We start from the raw sequence: 18,550 nt of genomic DNA on the forward strand, positions 1-18,550 counted from the left end.
TCCTTTTTAGTGTTTATTGGACATGCATCTAGCCAACACTTACATTAGTGTATTATAGATGCATTTACCTCTAAATGTACATTAGCTACAGAAATGGAAAAACCACCGGCTAATCTCAATCTAGACATTAAAAGTTCTTTCGTAATGTCACATAGCAGGATTATGCAAATGGTAACTAGAAGGTTCGAGGGACTTTTATCAGGAAGAAGGAAATATAATACATTACTACTTAGTGGTACTTGGATTATTGTAAAGTCCTTACAATTCAAAAATAGATTTAACATCACATTCATTATTTTTTTTAAACTGGGGAAGATTCTTTCTTACGTTACTTTCAAGCGAGTTCAGTTTTTTACTCTGAATGACAAAGGCACAGGACAGAAGACATCCACAGTCCAAATCAATAACAACCATTGACACAATCCTTCAACACAGTGCACATATATCTGCTCAGTGAAGCACTAACACACAGAATATTACAGTAATTGCTTATATGTCTTAAGACAAGATTTGACACAAGATTATACATTCACACAAAACCCACACCTTGATATGTTCACATGACGTGTTCACACAGAGAGGTAATGTGATGTCATGTAGGCAGCTACTACAAACAAAATAAAATATTGGATTTATTGCCAGAATGATACAAGCGGTTTCATACATTTCCGCTTGTGATATAGCTTTGATAATTGTTAAGATAAAAAGAGCACAAAATATATAGCATTTTGTAAAACCTGTCAATTCTGACATATTTGTTAAATAAAACATTCTGAAAAATGCGAGTGCACGGCCTTAATACACACAAGAACTTCTATCCGAAGGTCCAGCCAACCTGGAAATGACATCAGAAACCTGATATTTTTGTAAATCCTTTGCATTGTCGTTTTATACAAAACAATATGCTTACATTCATAATAAAAACATGTTGATTTAATGTATCACTTTTCCAAGTAAGAAAATATAATCATGTTATACTTTAAACACTGTGTTGTTTGGTGGCCAATGTAGAAGTCAGAAAACAACATTTCTCATGATATGTTAAATTATTGTTCACAGCATACCGCTCCATACAGAGTTTTGAGATGTTCTGCACGTCCACAAAAATCGACATTTCCAAAATGTCAAATTCTGCTTGGTTTTGAATAATTACTATACAAATTGCATAATTCTTTGAATACATACAATAGCGTTCTAAATTTGATTTCACACACACAGAACACTTAATTCTAGTTTAATGTGCATGCAAGTGTGTTTTCTTGTGAAAATTGCTTTAAATGTTAGTTTGTTTTGTCTACAAAGTCATAAAGCAGAGATATTGTCTGCTCCGGTTTCCCTTTCACTCATTATTTTGACTCACTTTGGTTCCTAGATTCACAGATTCTAAATATTTATGTAGTATAAGTAGTATTGTTCATGTATCGCTGGTATGAAACATATTTTACAGGTTGTGTGGTCATAATTCGTCTTGAAGGATTTTTCAATGAATGGATTTTGTCACTTCTGAAGTGACACACTCCTAATGTGTCACTTCAGTTTAATTCTAAACAGCGGTTCTCCAAAGCTCAATCTGTTCTTTAACACAATGAAAACCTGTGGGATCGTTTGACTTTTCTACACAACATGGGTTTATGGGTCATGGTTTGTGTCCTTATATAATTCAACCCTTTCTGTTTTTGAATGGTGTGACTTTGTTCCCTGCATTAATGGATTACTAGGACTTGACACTCGACACGTTTTAGATTCAAAGAAAATGGCAAAATAATTGGGACTTTTTAATTGGGTAATCTTTGAGATATTTTAGACTGGGTCATGAACTGACTGATATTGCTTTTATTAAACCACACGGGTGGAAGGGCTGACAGAAGGAAGGGCTGTTGCAGAAAACGTTAAATACCGCGTTGACCAGTGATGTGTTCAGACTTAGTGGGGCTCCTGTTGTGTGAAGGTTCAGATCCCAGAGGATGTTTAGTCAGATTCCTCTTTATCTAATCCTAGACACAAGATGTCGACTTAAAAGACACATTTTGGAGGAAATAGTTTTTTATCATTAACTAACCAGAATATAGTCATTTATAGTGATTTAAAGCTGTTCATTTAAATCATGTTTATATTGCTTTGTTACTATCATCAGTTTTTCATTTTTGGGTGCATTCAAAACGACAGTAATATGCTTTGATATATTCGACACAGCACAGCTTTTGTTTACTACAGTACGGACTTCTCCGATCTCATCTCTCAGAAAACAGCATCATTTTGAACTAACGACGTGCTCGTCTTTTCATCACTAATCAGCCCTTGAAATGTGTTTTTCTTTTTACCTTTATGTTTTTTTCATTCCTGGTGATTCAAAGCCGCCGCGTGACATCATTTCGTTAGCTATCGAGAGAAGCCGTGACAGAGTCACCCCGGGGTGATGGAGGTGAGGCGAACCGAGAACAGTGTGTTTTGGTTGATGTTTCAGTGTCCGTTGTCCCCTCTTGGATCTCTTCGTAACCAGCTGGTGCAGAATTTACTTCATTCCTCTGCGCAGCATTTGATTCGCAGCGATGAGCATGACGCTGATGATGAACGCGATGGCGAAGGCACAAATCAGGCTTTTACGCACACAGGTGTGTTTTTCCTGTTGAGTTGGGCTCGCTGTGGAAAGACGTAGCAGAAACATTAGCACATCTGGCCTTAACAATGCGTGAAATTAAAAAAAACTGCACGTGACATACTGTCAATGTCCACGTGGGACTCCGGGCTGTTCAGGTGGTTCTCCTCAGTCATGATGATGTTCTCAATGTCTTTCATGGTGAGATGGTCACGGAAAGTGTCGTAGAGGAGTCTCTTAAGCTCATCCACAGTCAGTTTCTGCATGTCACACTGGTGGAGACACATAAAACGCAGGGAAAGATTCCAATCAGCAGAGGAAAAAAACTGCGGTCTCAAAGCCCCTCAGAGGGTTGCACATGCTGCTTGTGACGTTTACTTCATTATGGAACTAAATGTAAGGAAATCCGCCTTTATGTGTGATACTGCTTGTTACGTGGTGTATTTATCAGAGGGGTGTATTAAGCCAAAGCCATTTGGAAATGAGTGAGGCATGAATATTATGCCTAATGCGAGAATAATTTAGAATGACCTATTTAAATGAGTAGCTTTTACATCACGAATTTCTATATCGTCATTTAATTGAAACAGATGGTGTCATGCATCAACGGAAAAGCTAGCAGGGAAACTTACTTCAAATTAGGAAAGAGTTGAATAAATGACACTGATGGAAAAAAAAAAAGGTACAGACTTGCAAACTGTACCTTTGTACTATGCAAACTAATGCCAACGTATACCTTCCAAAACACTGAATCAAAGTCCGCTCCGTGGAACTTATCAGGCATTCCAGCTGCAGAGAGTTTCGGTCCGAGCAATGTGACAAATTCATCGAAGCCAACTTGACCGTCACCTGATGAAGCACATGTTGGGTTATATGCAGTGTTGGACTTTCTGACACACACACACACACACACACACACACACACACACACACACACACACACACACACACACACAGAGAGAGAGAGAGAGAGAGAGAATTACCGTCTATATCAAGCCGTTGGATGATGACCTCTAGCTCCACCTCGTTGGGCATGTAGCCCAACGAGCGCATTGCCATTCCCAATTCCTGCTTGGAGATGAAGCCGTTCCCATCACGGTCAAACACTTTGAAAGCCTCACGGATCTCTGTTTGAAGAGAAGAGGGAAGTAATCATGTTGGGGCTTGAGAGGAAGGAGCAGCATATTAATATTTACAATTTCAAACCGCGAGCGACAGCTGGCTCAGTTGAGGATGTTTGTATTCAGAGTTTGAGGTAACTTATAGGAGTGTTGTGTGTTTGTGTTGATTTAATAATCCTGTGCGTTTAAAGTTAAAGCTCAAAAGCGAAAGAAATCTGCTCCTCGGATAAAATATTAACAGCACGGTGGTCATGAAACTTGAAAGTGTGTAACATGGGGCCAAGAAAGAACCCATTCAATTTCTAACTGGACTCGCCTTAGTGGAGCGCTCTCAAAGTACCCTCCTAGTTTATTTCATCATCTGACCGGTCACATTATAATAATGATCATTTTTGAGTTGCGATCGTATGTTGTAAATTCCTGTGTTTGTTACAGATGTAAACCACGAGACGCCTTCACAGCCACGACACCTGGTAAAATAACAATACCGCAATTGATTGTGAAAGAAGGCCGCGAGCAGGTTCATGTGGTGATAATTAGCTGCAACCTTTGGTAATTACTCCATACCAGTGGCAGCTGGTGGAAAATGTTCGAGGTAGGGCAATTAAATCAATTTTGGCAAACACCCCAAGTTGATTTTATGCAAAACAATTAAGATATTAAAACACATTACTACTCAGCAGTTAATTCCTTAATATTTATTCCAACATGGAAAAAAACAAACAGAAAATAAAACTTTGCCAATCTTACTTTTTGTCACCCTCACAGGCAATTCAGTATGATATACCATATACATCAAATAATAATAATAAATACTGAATATGTCAGTCACGTCTGCTCAAGAACTTGACCGACCTGATCCGGAAAGGTGCGTCAGATCCCGTCCAGTGGTCGGAGCAGTGCCAGCAGGCGTTTGAGAAGGTAAAACAGGCTCTCTGTGGGGAACCACTCCTTCATACCCCTAACTTCTCTCTCCCATTTATTCTGCAGCCAGACGCGTCGAACAAGGGGCTGGGGGCTGTTTTGTCCCAGGAGGTGGGGGGGGGGGGTTGACTGCCCCGTGATGTACATCAGCAGGAAGCTGTCCGGGAGCGAGGCCAGGTACAGCACAGTGGAGAAGGAGTGCCTGGCCATCCGGTGGGCGGTCGACTCCCTACGCTACTTCCTCCTGGGACGCTCATTCACCCTCTGTTCGGACCACGCCCTGCTCCAATGGCTCCACCGCGTGAAAGATGGCAACGCCCGGATCACTCGGTGGTATCTGGCTCTACAGCCTTTTAATTTCAAGGTGGGCCATAGGCCATAGGGGGCGCAGATGGCTGTGGCTGATTTCCTCTCCCGCTCCTGAAAAAGGGGGGGGGGTAGGTTCAGCCGGACAGCTCCCCGGCCTATGTCGGGCGATGGGGGTATGTGGTGGCGGGCGTGGTTTGGCTCGGCTGCAGAGGGGACGGAGAAGGGAGTGGCTCGGGGAACGGTGCCAGGAGGAGGCATAATTGGTCTCAGGTGAAACTAATCGTGTGTGTGTGTTCTGCCTCAAGTAGGGGAGATCCGGCGACAGCGGGGCAGAGCGAAGCGAGGAGGCTGGAGCCGGTCGTGTGTTGTTTTGAAAACATAAAATAAAGAACAGACTGCTGCATTCTCGTCATTCTGAGACCCCCCCCCCCCCCATAGGACGAACCTGTCACACCTAGAAAAACGGGGTCGACGCACTCTGAAAACGCAGAAGGATAAAATGGGATTTAGAACCGCCTTCTGCAGGAAGTCTTGGGCTTGCTCGTAGCGCAGCTAGAAGACGCAGAAAACACATTTTGCGCAGAGATTATATTTTACAAATATTACTTGGTACATTCGATATTTAAAAAACATCTGATATGATATTTTCTTTGATTCCTGGCTCAAGGAGAAGCGCTCCAGGTGGGGCGACGTCCCATTTCCATCTATTGGCCAGCCGCCACTGCTCCGTACACGTTGCCATTTGGCATCTATTATTTGGCATCTCACCATGCATCAGGATACTCCGTCAAAGGCCCCAAACCTCTGTGGCTCTTTTTTGATGTACAGTACATCCTCATATATGCAAACCTCTTCAATGCCTGTTCATCATCAGATAAAACAAGACATGCAGTTATGTAACATTTAGTATATGAAATCATCTAGGAGTGTTCACGTAGAACGCTAATCACATAAATAACACCGCCCTACCCCCCCCTCACGCACGTTAGTCCATCTGGACTCAAGCAGGTGATCACACCTCAACGAAAGCTAAAATATGGACTCGCAGCTACGTTCAGTTCTCCTGCTGCAGCTTCTATGGATCTACGTCAAAACCCCCAGTGAATGCATTTTACTGGCCGCTTCTATAATTGAGAAAACTAATTGGCATGCACGGACGTGATTGGGAAAGCAGCACCTGTAATTTGTATTCAAACCCACAAGTGGACGAGCATCTATCATCCATCTTGTATACATGAATGACTGCGAGGCCGCAGTTTACAAATGAACCCAAAGTGGCAGAATTTGTCCTCGTGGGACGATAGAAGTGTTGCAATTCATTATTTGGTGCCGGCATTTCTGAAAAAGTGACACCATCAAACCTTGACACGGCAGACACAACATATTTGTCTGAATTACAGCCAGCGGTGCTGCTTGAGTTTCTTTTTTCTTTTGTATATTTCTTCAGCACCACCCAAGAGTCAATGTCGTGACCCCTGGCTTCCAGGGACAAATGATGAATTCTCTGAGCCAGCTGAGCAGTGGTCGGACTACTGATGCTGCCCACCACGAGAAAGGAATATGGGGATGTCTCTGCTTCATTATAATATCTTATTTATGACCTGGTTCAAAACATAGAACTAAAATAATGTACTTTCTTCAAGGCAGTGTTTTGGCATTACTCTATTTTCCCTCTTTGATATCCAGCCTTCCCCATCACAGAACTTCAGCTCATTTAGGTAATTGAAAATTTGGATATTATATCATGCATTTCGCATATTGTAAATCTTAAAACGAATCATTATAGTTTTTAGGTGAAAATACCAGAGCATAATACACATGCATGCAAAATACAAGCATCGACCAGATGCATTTAGACCTTGCTACAATACACATATGTATAATGAGTCTACACATGATGCCACCGAACCACTTAACTGAGAACAATATGTTCTAACAAATTGAAGAAATAAATGTGTTGGATGGGGAAGTTGATAAAACATCTGGTGACGGGTGCTGCATTGTCTGAGAAATGAGTCACGGGTCCACAGAGGAAATATTCAATATTGTTAACAATATGTTTGATGTGATGCAACGTATCCTGTGTTGCAAATATTAGAGGATTGCATCGCGTCAGGCCAAAAGCAAATTTTTATTTCAACAAACCTCCTTTTCAGTTTACTCAAACAAAAGTGATTTGACCAATCCAATTCATCACTATTGACTGACAATTTCATGGCAGGTTGAACCAGGATGCTGATTGTTTCCTGAGGAGCAAACAGGCGGGTTGATGTTTTAACGCATTTGACCTGATTATCTTTCTTTCCTCCTTCTTTCACTCATAATCTTATTTATTTTCAAAAAATAAACAGTAAAGAAATAAATGAATATCACTGTACAGGAAGAGGCAAAAACGCTAACTGGGCTTATTTGAAGCCTCCACCTATATACTATTAAAACCTTTACAAAATTACAAACATAAAACGAAATATGTATGAGATAGAAAACAAAATAAAAGGAAAAAAGATATTAAACCAGGTGTTCTCCTCATCCTTCTCAGCTCTCTGATTACTTCTCTGCTCAATCACAGACTTCCCACGAAAGGACGAAGCCCTCAGAAACCTTCAGGAGCTGCTGTACAATTTGCGATAAGCTTGAATGTACCGCTTCCAAACATCAAAGAGACCCTTTTGCCAACCCTGAGATCCAAACCCAGGGCTTAGTCCGCTGACCCTCCGAGCGAGCTCCAAACAGAACACGACCAGCAGACCGATCGGCAGAGTGATTCATGCCGGCCGTTGGGGCAGCTAAAAACATCCGTGAAATTGGTCCGTGACGAGCACTGATGCCAGGAGGCCCGCTGCTGCGCGCTGGCAGAGGGCCGTCGCCACTGGCAGCAGCAGAAAGGCCATTTAAACTCGCTCACCTAAATAATTGGGAAAATCCCAAATAATGGCTTTAAGCCAGAAGAAAAGTGTGGGAAACAAACACAGCGTTTGATGAGATGTCAACGTTGAACCTGAACCTCCATTTTAAATTGAAGAAGAAGCTAACCAGATATTCATGATATTTATGAGAAAGAAATAACACGTTGTAATTAAAAGATACCACATACAATGTCAAAATGTTCAATATGCATTAGAATAGATATGCAACTTTGACTAAACTGAACAGAATGGTTAAATGAATGGTGCATTGTAGAGCATTGTATCAATTATCTCCTAAATGAATCAAATTCATGTTTTGGCACTGTTTGAGTGCACATTTGGTTCCTCTTGTCTTGTTTAAAGACTGCTGATATTCTTCATTGTGACTATTTCTTTAATTACGTTTGCCACAGATTTGATTTCTATTTTCATTTGATTTCAAGATTTCAAACTAGAAAGATATAAACAATGTTTGTCCACTCAGGGATTTGTGATTGCTTGAAAATGTGATGACTCCTTCCTTGGCCCACGCTAAACCCTTCCACAATCTATCATGAAAATCAAGCAATGTTCCTTTCGTAATGCTTCTGACAAATAGACAAAACAAACCAACGCACAAACAAACCAAAAAACGCAACTGAAAACATACCATCCGATAATAGAAACTCTGCAAAACATTATCTCCAGACTGGAAATTGTCTTTTAAGCAGGTCTCTCCTGGCGCTCTGCCTTTATCGGTCGCTTGCCAAACCTTCTGTGAAACCACAAGTTCCTGTGAATTTGCAAGGACTGTTCGCTGGATGGAAAGTACACAAAACTGAGCTTTGTCGGCATCAGTCCAAAGCGCTGAAGAAGACGAGGGAACGTGAGGGGTCACGTGAGAGGCTAAGTGTTGTCTTTATAACAAAGAACCGTCTTATCCTTGAGGTTATCCTTGAGGAAAGTAGCCCGACAGCGATCGTCCACTTCACTACAAGAATCCCTCTTCACCCTCAGTAACGATGATGACTCGGCACAGGAAGCGTAATGGAGTTACTGCAGCAGGAGGTAAATGAAGAGGCCTCTTCGCTCCACAGGAACGGAACAGAGGAGAGTAACAACGGGCGGTCTGCAGTCCTGCAAAGTCTCTGAATGTGCACGCGTGGACATAACTCACAAACAACCCTATTCACAACAGGCCTCGTCTCAAAACCCTCACCTTCATAGACACATACAGCTTGCATCAGATGTCAACCAGCGTGAACCAGCCTTTGTGGCGTGGAAAGTCCAGGTGAGACTATCCAAGCGGTCGGCAGTGGGTGGGACCTCGCACAAAATGAAGGTGATTTTCTTATTAAAAGAAAACTCATTGAGGTAGTTAAGGAAAATTTGTCGGAGGATTAAAAACTCTTCCCCCGTGAAAGGAATCAGAATCTTTTCATTAGATAAGAGCCCCTCCCAGGTGGTTATGATGATAGCGATACGATGACACCCGCGACATCCTCCTCTATGATGTTGGAGGGGGGGAACCATGTGAATCGCATTTAGAGGCTACAAAGAAGAGAGTGGCGTACAGCTGAGGGCGGCGTAATGGAGAGCAAAAATAGGTCTACGCGTCATACAAATACTGTAGGAGCACTGCAGATGTAAAACACAAAGAATGCTTTTGAAAACACTACCAGAAAATCCAACTGATGTTTCTGTCCTACTAGAAACCCTCAAAATCTCACCTCATTTATAATCAAAGAGGAATTCATTTAAATGTACATGGTGGGTAACTCGTGGCTTCATATGTTTTGACTTGTATGCTCAAGTCAAAACCTCATTATTACAACCGGATCACATAAACACAGAGTGTGTAAACTGAGTTAGTCAGAAATACAATATGATGATGCTAAATGCACACAACAGTACTGTGTTGCCCCTGCAGAGATTCTTATAACAACACAAATGAAAATGATCAGTCACCTCATCATCCGGGGTCCCACACATTTACACCTCATCTCGCAGCCTCTTCACGTCTTCCACGTTTACACACAACACACCGGAGACGGAGAGAGGACGTGCGCCTTAGCGCAGCTCCTCGCGTTAAATCATGTTTTAATGCTTCCACTACCCGCGGCGTTTTCGCAGTCTGAGATGAGACTATGCTACGTGATCCTCTACGGGAAATCAAATAATTAAAAACAGCCAGAGCTTAGCTTTATTATACCGGCGGGGGGGGGGGGGGGGGCGGCACGCGGCCTTTGTCGCTGCGGTGGTGTCACAAACCGTGCAAGAAAGCGTTCACAAAACAGGTGTGTAATTGAGATCAAATGAAGGAAGGGTTGAAAGACGGGTGTCATAAGATGAAACCCCCAATAAAATAGATGATTAAAAAGTTAAAGAAACAGGGAAAGCGGCTGTTCTCTTATTCTGCAGCGCTGTGACGTTTTGTGTCTCTCTTACAGGTCGACGGAGGCGCGGGATGAGGGTCAAATAGGTTGTCGCACTCCTAATTTACATCTTGTCACCGTGTTAAATGAGGCTGTTTGTAACTACGATGGTGACAACCTTAATGACCACACAACCTGTCCGCAGAGGAAGCCCTAAGCGACAGCCGAGGAGCACGTGCCACGAGTGGCGATGGTTAACCTTGTAGTTAGTTAGTGTGCTGAGAAATACACAAAACGATCAGTGTGTGAACAACATGTCTAGTGATTGTCAATCTGACCTGATAAATATAAAAGTTGCGACGCCCTGACGTAGCACACCTAGTCTTTTAAAAACGTTGCAGCAAAAAAAAAATACAAACATTCCATTTGAAAGCGCAAAGACAACAGCTTTGCATACAAAGTGGAAGACGGTCTGTACGATTCGCAACAAAGTCTGACGTCTGGGGATTTCTCCTGCTGTGCTGTGATCTATTAATACGGTTCACATCCTCCGTCTGTGATGCACCGAGGAGCGATGCAAGCTCCATGAGACCTCCAAGAGTTTAACTGCCGGGAAGTCATGACTGTTGAGCCACGAAACGAGAGTCTTATCAGTTTCAACACATGTGTGCGTCTGCCAGCTTGAGTCATGTGTTTTAGTAATTGTAATATTGACACGTTAATATGCTTTTTTTTCTCAATAAGACCTTTTATATGATTATTATGCATTCCTTAAATGGTGTCTTTAGATTTGTACTGGTAATTTACATTTACAAGTCTAATCATTCCAAATATTTTCTACAGGTCAGTCTACTACTAACACATCTGTTCATCCACATTATCACACCATTAAACATCGCTTTTTTGTACTTTGGTGAGTCTAAATATACAAGGCAATGGAGGAATGCTGATGCGTTTGGCTAAAGTATCATAGATGTACCCAGTTATCTCAGTAGTTCATGTATAATTGCTTGGCTTTGGCTCTGGAACGTGGTTTTAATATTGCGCTCATTAAATGGGAAAACACTCGGCACAGCACAAAGTCCACATATTTGAATAAATGATGCTCAGTGAGTGTAACTCCTTCTCACAGGGTAAACACGCACAAAATGAGATGGGTGTGTTGAAAACAAACAATAGAGCAGGTTACTGCTGCGTCACTGTTGTGAATATGAGCATTGGTGACAAAGGGGGATTTTATTCAACTGAGAGAAATCCTTAACACAGAGACTTCCCAAGAACCAAACTCCCTTTGGAAAAATGCACATTATTAGAATAACAAAACTTCAATCTGACCTTTTTGGGGGGGGATGAGACATTCAAAAATCTCAAATCCATAAGCATAGGCCTTTTACACTTTTGACAAAACAGTGTGTTGCTTGCTCGGTAGTGATGGTTTGAATACAGATCAGGCTTCATGACACCTGCATGACACACGGGTGAAGGAGAGGAAGCTCTGCCGCTGACCCGCCCACCCGGGCAACCATCTGTTCCAAAAACATTCCCTGCAAACCGCTGTTCCATTAAGAGCCGTGAGTTACTTCATCGTATGTACATATAGCCGTTCAGTCACAGTCAAATCCGTTTTCTCATGTGATCCCAAATCCCACACACACACACACACCTTGGAATAAGGTATTATCATAACCATAAACATGATTTTGGGAGAGTAATTACATCGGTTGAGCATCAGTGAACTTCTGCCTCAACCATTTGAGGGACAAAACACCAATGTACTGTTTTGGCTGTTTTTCGGACATCTGAGACAAAAAAAGAAGCAGTTTCACAAAGAGCGGACTGTCCGGAGTGCCGTTCAGCAGCTCCCACGCTGTGTGCGAAGGTGGAGCAATTCTAGCGTTGAGGGCGGGGGGGCGAGGGGGGGCGAGGGGGGGGCTGTTCACTAAGTGGGAGGTTGCTGATTCAGTCGATCCGAGGACCAGTAAATGGAAGACCTCCATCTGGAACTCTCTTGCCTCCCTGCACAGCCACACAGGCAGCGTTCTTTAACACGCCGGTGAAGCTGCTCGGTGACCAAGCACAGAGTCCCGGTGACCCTAGGCCCCCCCGCCGGGGTGTGAGGCTGCATTACTGGGCTCAGTGAATTCCCCCCCGGGTAAACAGAGTAGCGGTTGACTTGTCCGTCTCTGTTTTGTGGTGAATATTCACTAGAAAATTTAACTTTTACTAGACATTTTGAAAAATATGTATCTAGTACTTGGAAGGCTGTGTCATAAAACAACTGCAACCACCCCAGACGTGCATGTGGCCCCTTGCTTTTGTCTCCCCACCCCCTCAGCCAACCTTTAATTAAATGTATGTCGTCACTGCTGATAGTGGATTTTCAATGTCAAATGGGTGGCTCAAAGGAAGGGCAGGCAGCCACTTGTGGGCGCGGGCAACCTGCAGATAAAAGAAAGGGAAATGGAATTCCCTCTGAATAAAAGACTTGGTGATATCAAATCTGATGTGAGTTATCTCTTCTTTCTAGTGCTCCGAATCCCTGGCAGCGGTGCTTTCTCACCGAGAGGACCCTCTGCCAAAACAAAACCTTGTTGTTAATGGCTATGCACATGGGTTTCTATTGAAAGGAACAATCAAGCTCTAATGAATCTTTCGGATGGGCTAAGGGCAACACGTTTTTAAGCAAAGACAAAATAGACAAACCGGAAACAGATGAGACGATTTAATTTGACCCAAAAATGAATCAATCTCTTATCTTATTAGTGACTTTCATGTGAGATTCATTTCCTAGAATTTGTATTTGAATTGGCTTTTTTATAGCTTTGGCATTTCCATTGATCACAGATTTCAAAGTCCCGCCTCTTGACTCAAGCACGAACGTCTCACATGGAATCCAGTGCAATCAATTCCAACAGGTGCCACGTTCACAGCCAGCAGATATTGTACATGACAATGTGTTTTAATCACAAGATCATGAAAATGTGCCATGTGTCCGGAACCTGGCGGGTGCTGAAAAAGTCATCAACTTGACCATCGTTAGAGGATGATGTGAAAAGAAATTGACCAACAGTTCATTTCGGAAAGTCGGTTTACAGAGATGCATATTGATATGTATAGATTTGAGTAAACATTTAAATCCTAAATCATAATCATAGCGCACAGTGCACTCAGATTTGTGCATCAGGAGAAAAGGAGCGCGCGCGCAATCTGGAGCTCTCCAGGGTCCTTAACTGGCTCGTCGGGTGGACGTTGCATGAATGCAAACAACTCTCTAACATTAACAACAATCACACGAGACTCACCTTCCACCTCATCCTCGGGCAGGATGACCGGGGTCCGGTAGGACAGGACATCTGGAATTGTGCAAAGTCCCTTGTACATGAACCTGGTGGTCACGGCGCGCACTGGCATTTCTGCGAGAGAGAACCAACTGTGTGGCGATCCTCATGTATCCGCAGCGCCCGGAGTATCGAGACCAACCCGTTGCCACTGTGTTTGTCTTGTCTTCTCCTCCTCCTCACCCCCTCTCTCTCTCTCTCCCCCCCGCGCAAAGTTCTACCCTCGTTGTGTTTTAGTTTTTTTGTTTTCTTCCGATAAGAATGAAATGAAGCGGTGCACCGAGCAGCGGGATGCAGCGCGCACACCGCCGCAGGTTTCACTGTACAGCGGATTATGTGGAGATATTAGGGAACAGCATTTATTTCAAAAAATGAAAACTTTTACTTCCTAACCTGTTGACCGCTAAGATATTGATTAGCTCGATGGAGTCAAACAGATTATCCGTCTACTTTGACAAAAAAACGTTAAGAAAAACAAAGACGATGCACAAATAGAAACAATTTCGACCTTTTTGCTGTTGTTGTTGTTGATATTTCCTACCGAAAATAATTGGCTTCACTTTTGTCCCCGTTGCGCTATTTCCTTAAAAGAAGAAGACAAAAAGCGGATCGATGAATTGAACAAGAGCCCCAGTTGTGACTGACCGACCGAGGTACAAAACACAAACGTGTATCATTTTCTCTTCCTAGAGAGCCGCTTAGAGGGATTCCAGGGTGACTCCCCCTTCTCATCTGATACATGTCCAATATGAGGCAGTGATCCCCTCTCCTCCCTCTCTCTCTCTCTCCCTCTCCCTCCCTCCCTCTATCTCCCTCCCTCTCTCCCTCACCCTCCCTCCCTGCCTCTCTCTCTCTCTCTCTCTCTCTCTGTCTCTCTCTCTCTCTCCCTCTCTCCCCCCCCCCCCCCTCTCTCTCTCTCTCAAAGGACACGCTGCTGCTTCTGTCCATTGACCGTTTCCAAATTATAAAGGGATTAGCCTCATTTTTTTTTACACTCTGTGATGGATGTTAAAACACGTCAGAGTTGCAAAGTGTACAATATTGCGTGTTTAAAAGCTTCATCACAAAAATGTAATATTCAAGGAGTGAAGCTTTGAGCACTTTGCCTGCAGGCCGAATGGAAGGTGAGGGTACTAACAACTGAAAAATGTAATTAAGGCCGCAGGCAACTTGCGGAGTAGATTTCAGGCAGTCAGTAAACAACTCATTATCAAACATGAATTCAGTAAAAATTCAAATCTGAGCTATGGTTTTGAAAGGCCTGAGGCAACTGAATCAATAAGGTTAAATAAGTAGTTGAACATTTAGCTTATGGAGCGTCATTTGAAAAAAGCCCAAGCCCACTGAAAGGGTTACAGGCAGCCCATTACTTATTTATCTACACCCCAAACACCCCTAGGAACCCCTCCCCCCCCCCCCATCCCTCCTCCCAAAAAATGACCATTGAGAATGCCTGCATCTTGCATGGCGATGCCCTGCGTCGGTATCTCTCCTCCCTGGTTCACGGCAGATACGTGTGCTGAGAGAGCTGCATGTGGTTCCACTGGTTGGTTTTTCAAGTGTTTATACGCTGACAGGTCTATTCCCGTTGGAATGAGAGGGGAGCGTCTGCTTCTGTTGCACCTGAGCCTCCTGCTGGCTCCGTATTCACCAGGCAACTCAAAACCAGAATAACAGGCTTTGTTCTCCCTCCGATCCTCCACAACATGATGGATGTGTGATGGCTCCGGCTCTAAGACTTTAATCATTTTCACACATTCTTTAGAGCTTTGGAAAAACATGACGATATCCAGTGAAAGCAAAATATGCTTTCAAATATCGGAGGCAAACACTGCATCTATGAAACATATTCAATGTATTCATCATTCATCTGATGATATACAAATCCTTTAAATTAAAAAAGGACTACTTTTATTGATAAAACAACTGAAGCAAGATGCTTTATCATTCTCTGGAGAGGCTGGGAAAGCTTCTTTGAGCAGTTAAGTCCAACTCCTCACTCCCAAAGAGTGTTAGAGTTGCCTCTGCATTGCAGTTGACGGACGCAACCAAAAGTGAGACGGGAATAGATGCCTCCTGGGTTGAAAATGGAGCCAAAGTGGTCGTCCACCGGAGGGCTGACACTAGTTTGAGACCACCCTCGTCCTGACATCCATCTTTACGTCCTACCGTCATCAAATTAAGCCTCCAGGGAGGACTGACAGGCTGTCTACAGAGGCAACAGTCCGGAAAGCAGGCAGGTAAGAGACATCGAAGCCATAGCTGCCGACACCCAGGAAGTCGAGGCGGAAATATTCTACGCTGGATGGAGGAAAACCCTTCTGAATTCTTCTCTAACACCCGTTATTATTATTTATCGGAAGTGTACAGCGGTGACGGCGTTTTCTGTGACTGACCTCTGGCTGACCTCAGACTGCATTCACCCTTTTAATCCATAACCCAAAAATCCATACTGAATTAATTAAATATATTGTCAAGAATCTGACAGCTTTGTCTCAAACGCACAACAGAAAAACACAACACAACAAAAAGTTCCAGTTACTTGATATTCATACGTGGTTGCGTGTCTCCATTTTTTTGTCCAGGTGTTGATCTAGTCAGACGTCACTCTGCCTGGAATGAGGTTCATGTTTATCTTAAGGAAACACGGGTCAAATTCTAAATGAAGAAATTACAATAGCATTCTCCCTCCACGGAAAATGCAATCTACGAAACTAACAGTGCAGAAAGAAGTTCCAAAAATCTCATCAATGTCACCTACATCGAAACAAAACAAGATTAATTCAGGATTATTGATTGTTTTCGTAATTGAATAAAGAACCTCTGGTTTCAGAAACTTTGCGGTTGCACCACAGACACAATGCATGTGAGCAGAATCGTAACACTGAGAGTCAAATACCAATTGTTACTTTCTCTGGTTTTCCATTTGCATCTGAGCTCCCAGTCAGTAGAGAATTAAATCTAGTCAATTTTATGTATAAACCCCATTTCACAAATATTAATAAAGGAAGAATTCCGCAGGGAAATTTCACGGGGAGCAACAGATGCAAATGGAATTTGGGTGGGCAAAGAAAATTATAATAGAAAGAATTATTAGAATCTTTGTTTTTGCAATTCATACTTTTTAGTATGTGGTCGTTGTCTCATGCAAACAGGTTAAGAAAAATACACTGATTAAGATTTAAAATACTCCAAATGTTCTGAACCTAAAGAAACATTAGATTATGTGAATTGTCTTACCGGATGAGTTCCCCCCAGCTAAATTTAACACACCATTGTGGTGAAATAACTGAAACAATGTAAGTATGTCAGTATCCTCCGAAAGATGGAGCATAAACAACGTGTCGGGTTCAGAGGAGACTTTGACACAAAAAATGTGTGTTTCTTGCGTCTCCGCCGTGGAGCAGGCTCTTAAGATGTCAGCATTGTTGATCCATTTCTTTCTGGAATGACGTGTTCTTTTTTTTACACTAAATTCCTCTTGAGGTCATCTTCTTCCACTTATCTTCTTTAACTCTTCTTTAACTATCCTTCAAAACCCGTTCGTTACGATATTTATCATTCTGCTATACCGCTGAACTCTTTTTTTTCCCGCTCTCACCATTGTGAGCTGCGGGTGTAATTGGCAATTAGGCGTCGGGGGCGCGACATTATCCGCATCGCCCTGGCGATTCATGAATATTTCATGGCAAAGTGCGTTAATTCACATTCACACAGGAGCACCTGCGCCGGCCCGGTCGACTCGCCTGACACCGCTCTGTCCTCGGTCCGGGTGCGACTGCACCACGCCTCCCGTTGAGACGTGGCTGGTTTGAGGGCTGAAAAAATCGAGGTCAATTAAAATGTGATGAGGAAAGTGCAGAGTTTGGATGCATTATTCATTTCGTTCGATGCCGACGCCGTCCAGCCGAGCTGCAAGACGTCGGGGGGCCGGAGGTCTGGAGCATCTGCTCGGGAACCGAATGCATTGTTGGTTTTTGGAGAGCCGACGACCAGACACTTTGGGCATTGTCTGCAGCTTGTGTTACTGTTTCTTTCCCCTTCACATCTGTGACAACGGATGGTGATGGATTTCCTAAATTACCTGTTGCTGTGGCAGATGGCATGCTCTGCCATCAACGGCGATGGTGAGAATTCCCTGGCATCCTGCTGAAATATTCATCATGAATCTTCATGACCAATATCAATGTAATTCATTTGTTCTTGCACCCTGAGGGCCAAATCAGGGCCAAAAGAGCACCCAGAAGCGCTTATTGAATTTTTACATCATCGCGTATTCAAGTGATGTATTAAAATATAACGAGGACATCGATTGCTGAACCACTCTGAATATGTGGGGCCGCACGTGGCTCGACTGAGGGTGATACAAACTCTCTCTCTCCCTCCCCACTTCTGGTGCTAACAGCATGTTGAGAAGCGGATTAGAGCAGGCGGGCAAAGAGATGACTGATACGACCTGACAAAACCACAACAGATCTCCACAAACGTGATTGTGTCCTCCAGTCACAATGGATCATCAGCTCTTCTCTAACTGCGTCTGCTGGTCGTTAGATGCTGAGCGTGAGAGCGAACCAAGGCAGCAGTTGGTCTGAAAAGCAATTAAAGGACACCAAAATATGATGTCAAACTGAGAGGAATTACAGAGTCGGTTATTTGGGGGTTTATAATTACTCGGGAATTAAAGAAGCGACCATTTTCTCATCTGCACAGAGTTTGGTTCATTTAAAAAATGAGGTATGAGCATTTCGAGTAGAGGATGTTGGAGGGTTCTTCATGTAAATAAACAAGGTCACACCCGGTGGACTGCATTCTGACATTGTTGTGTGTGTGTTTCCATCCAATCGGCATGATGCATTAGATCAGTTTTAAAGGCGAGCGGAAATGAGTAAGTCACAAAGCGCGGTTCAGACAAACCACACATCGGCCGACACTAGTGTGTCCTCAAGAGGACAGAGTGTCGATGCTGCTTCTAGATTTCTATCCTAAGCCCGTCCGTTTAATC

At 43.1% G+C, this 18,550-nt stretch overlaps 1 protein-coding gene across 1 annotated transcript; it reads right to left on the bottom strand.

Annotated features, from left to right (window-relative positions):
* cabp7b (calcium binding protein 7b) lies at positions 1–14,282 on the bottom strand. The gene is made up of 5 exons (XM_040197286.2): positions 13,513–14,282; positions 3,580–3,723; positions 3,333–3,445; positions 2,721–2,868; positions 1–2,640 (listed from the first exon to the last, which is right to left on the bottom strand). Exons 1-5 carry the CDS (start codon positions 13,619–13,621, stop codon positions 2,513–2,515), a joined length of 642 nt encoding a protein of 213 aa, XP_040053220.1. The 5' UTR covers positions 13,622–14,282; the 3' UTR covers positions 1–2,512.
* Between the last annotated feature and the right edge of the window lie 4,268 nt (positions 14,283–18,550).

Source organism: Gasterosteus aculeatus, chromosome 14 (assembly GCF_964276395.1).
Source record: "Gasterosteus aculeatus chromosome 14, fGasAcu3.hap1.1, whole genome shotgun sequence".
NCBI lineage: Eukaryota > Metazoa > Chordata > Actinopteri > Perciformes > Gasterosteidae > Gasterosteus > Gasterosteus aculeatus.

What these genes read in the sequence shown, in the direction of transcription:
- cabp7b (XM_040197286.2), bottom strand. Translation starts at nt 13,621, where the DNA reads ATGCCAGTGCGCGCCGTGACCACCAGGTTCATGTACAAGGGACTTTGC. An exon ending in CCAACGGCTTGATATAGACG is followed by an intron (nt 3,446 to 3,579) that starts GTAATTCTCTCT and finishes GTGCTTCATCAG; the next exon opens with GTGACGGTCAAGTTGGCTTC. An exon ending in GTCCCACGTGGACATTGACA is followed by an intron (nt 2,641 to 2,720) that starts GTATGTCACGTG and finishes GTCTTTCCACAG; the next exon opens with CGAGCCCAACTCAACAGGAA.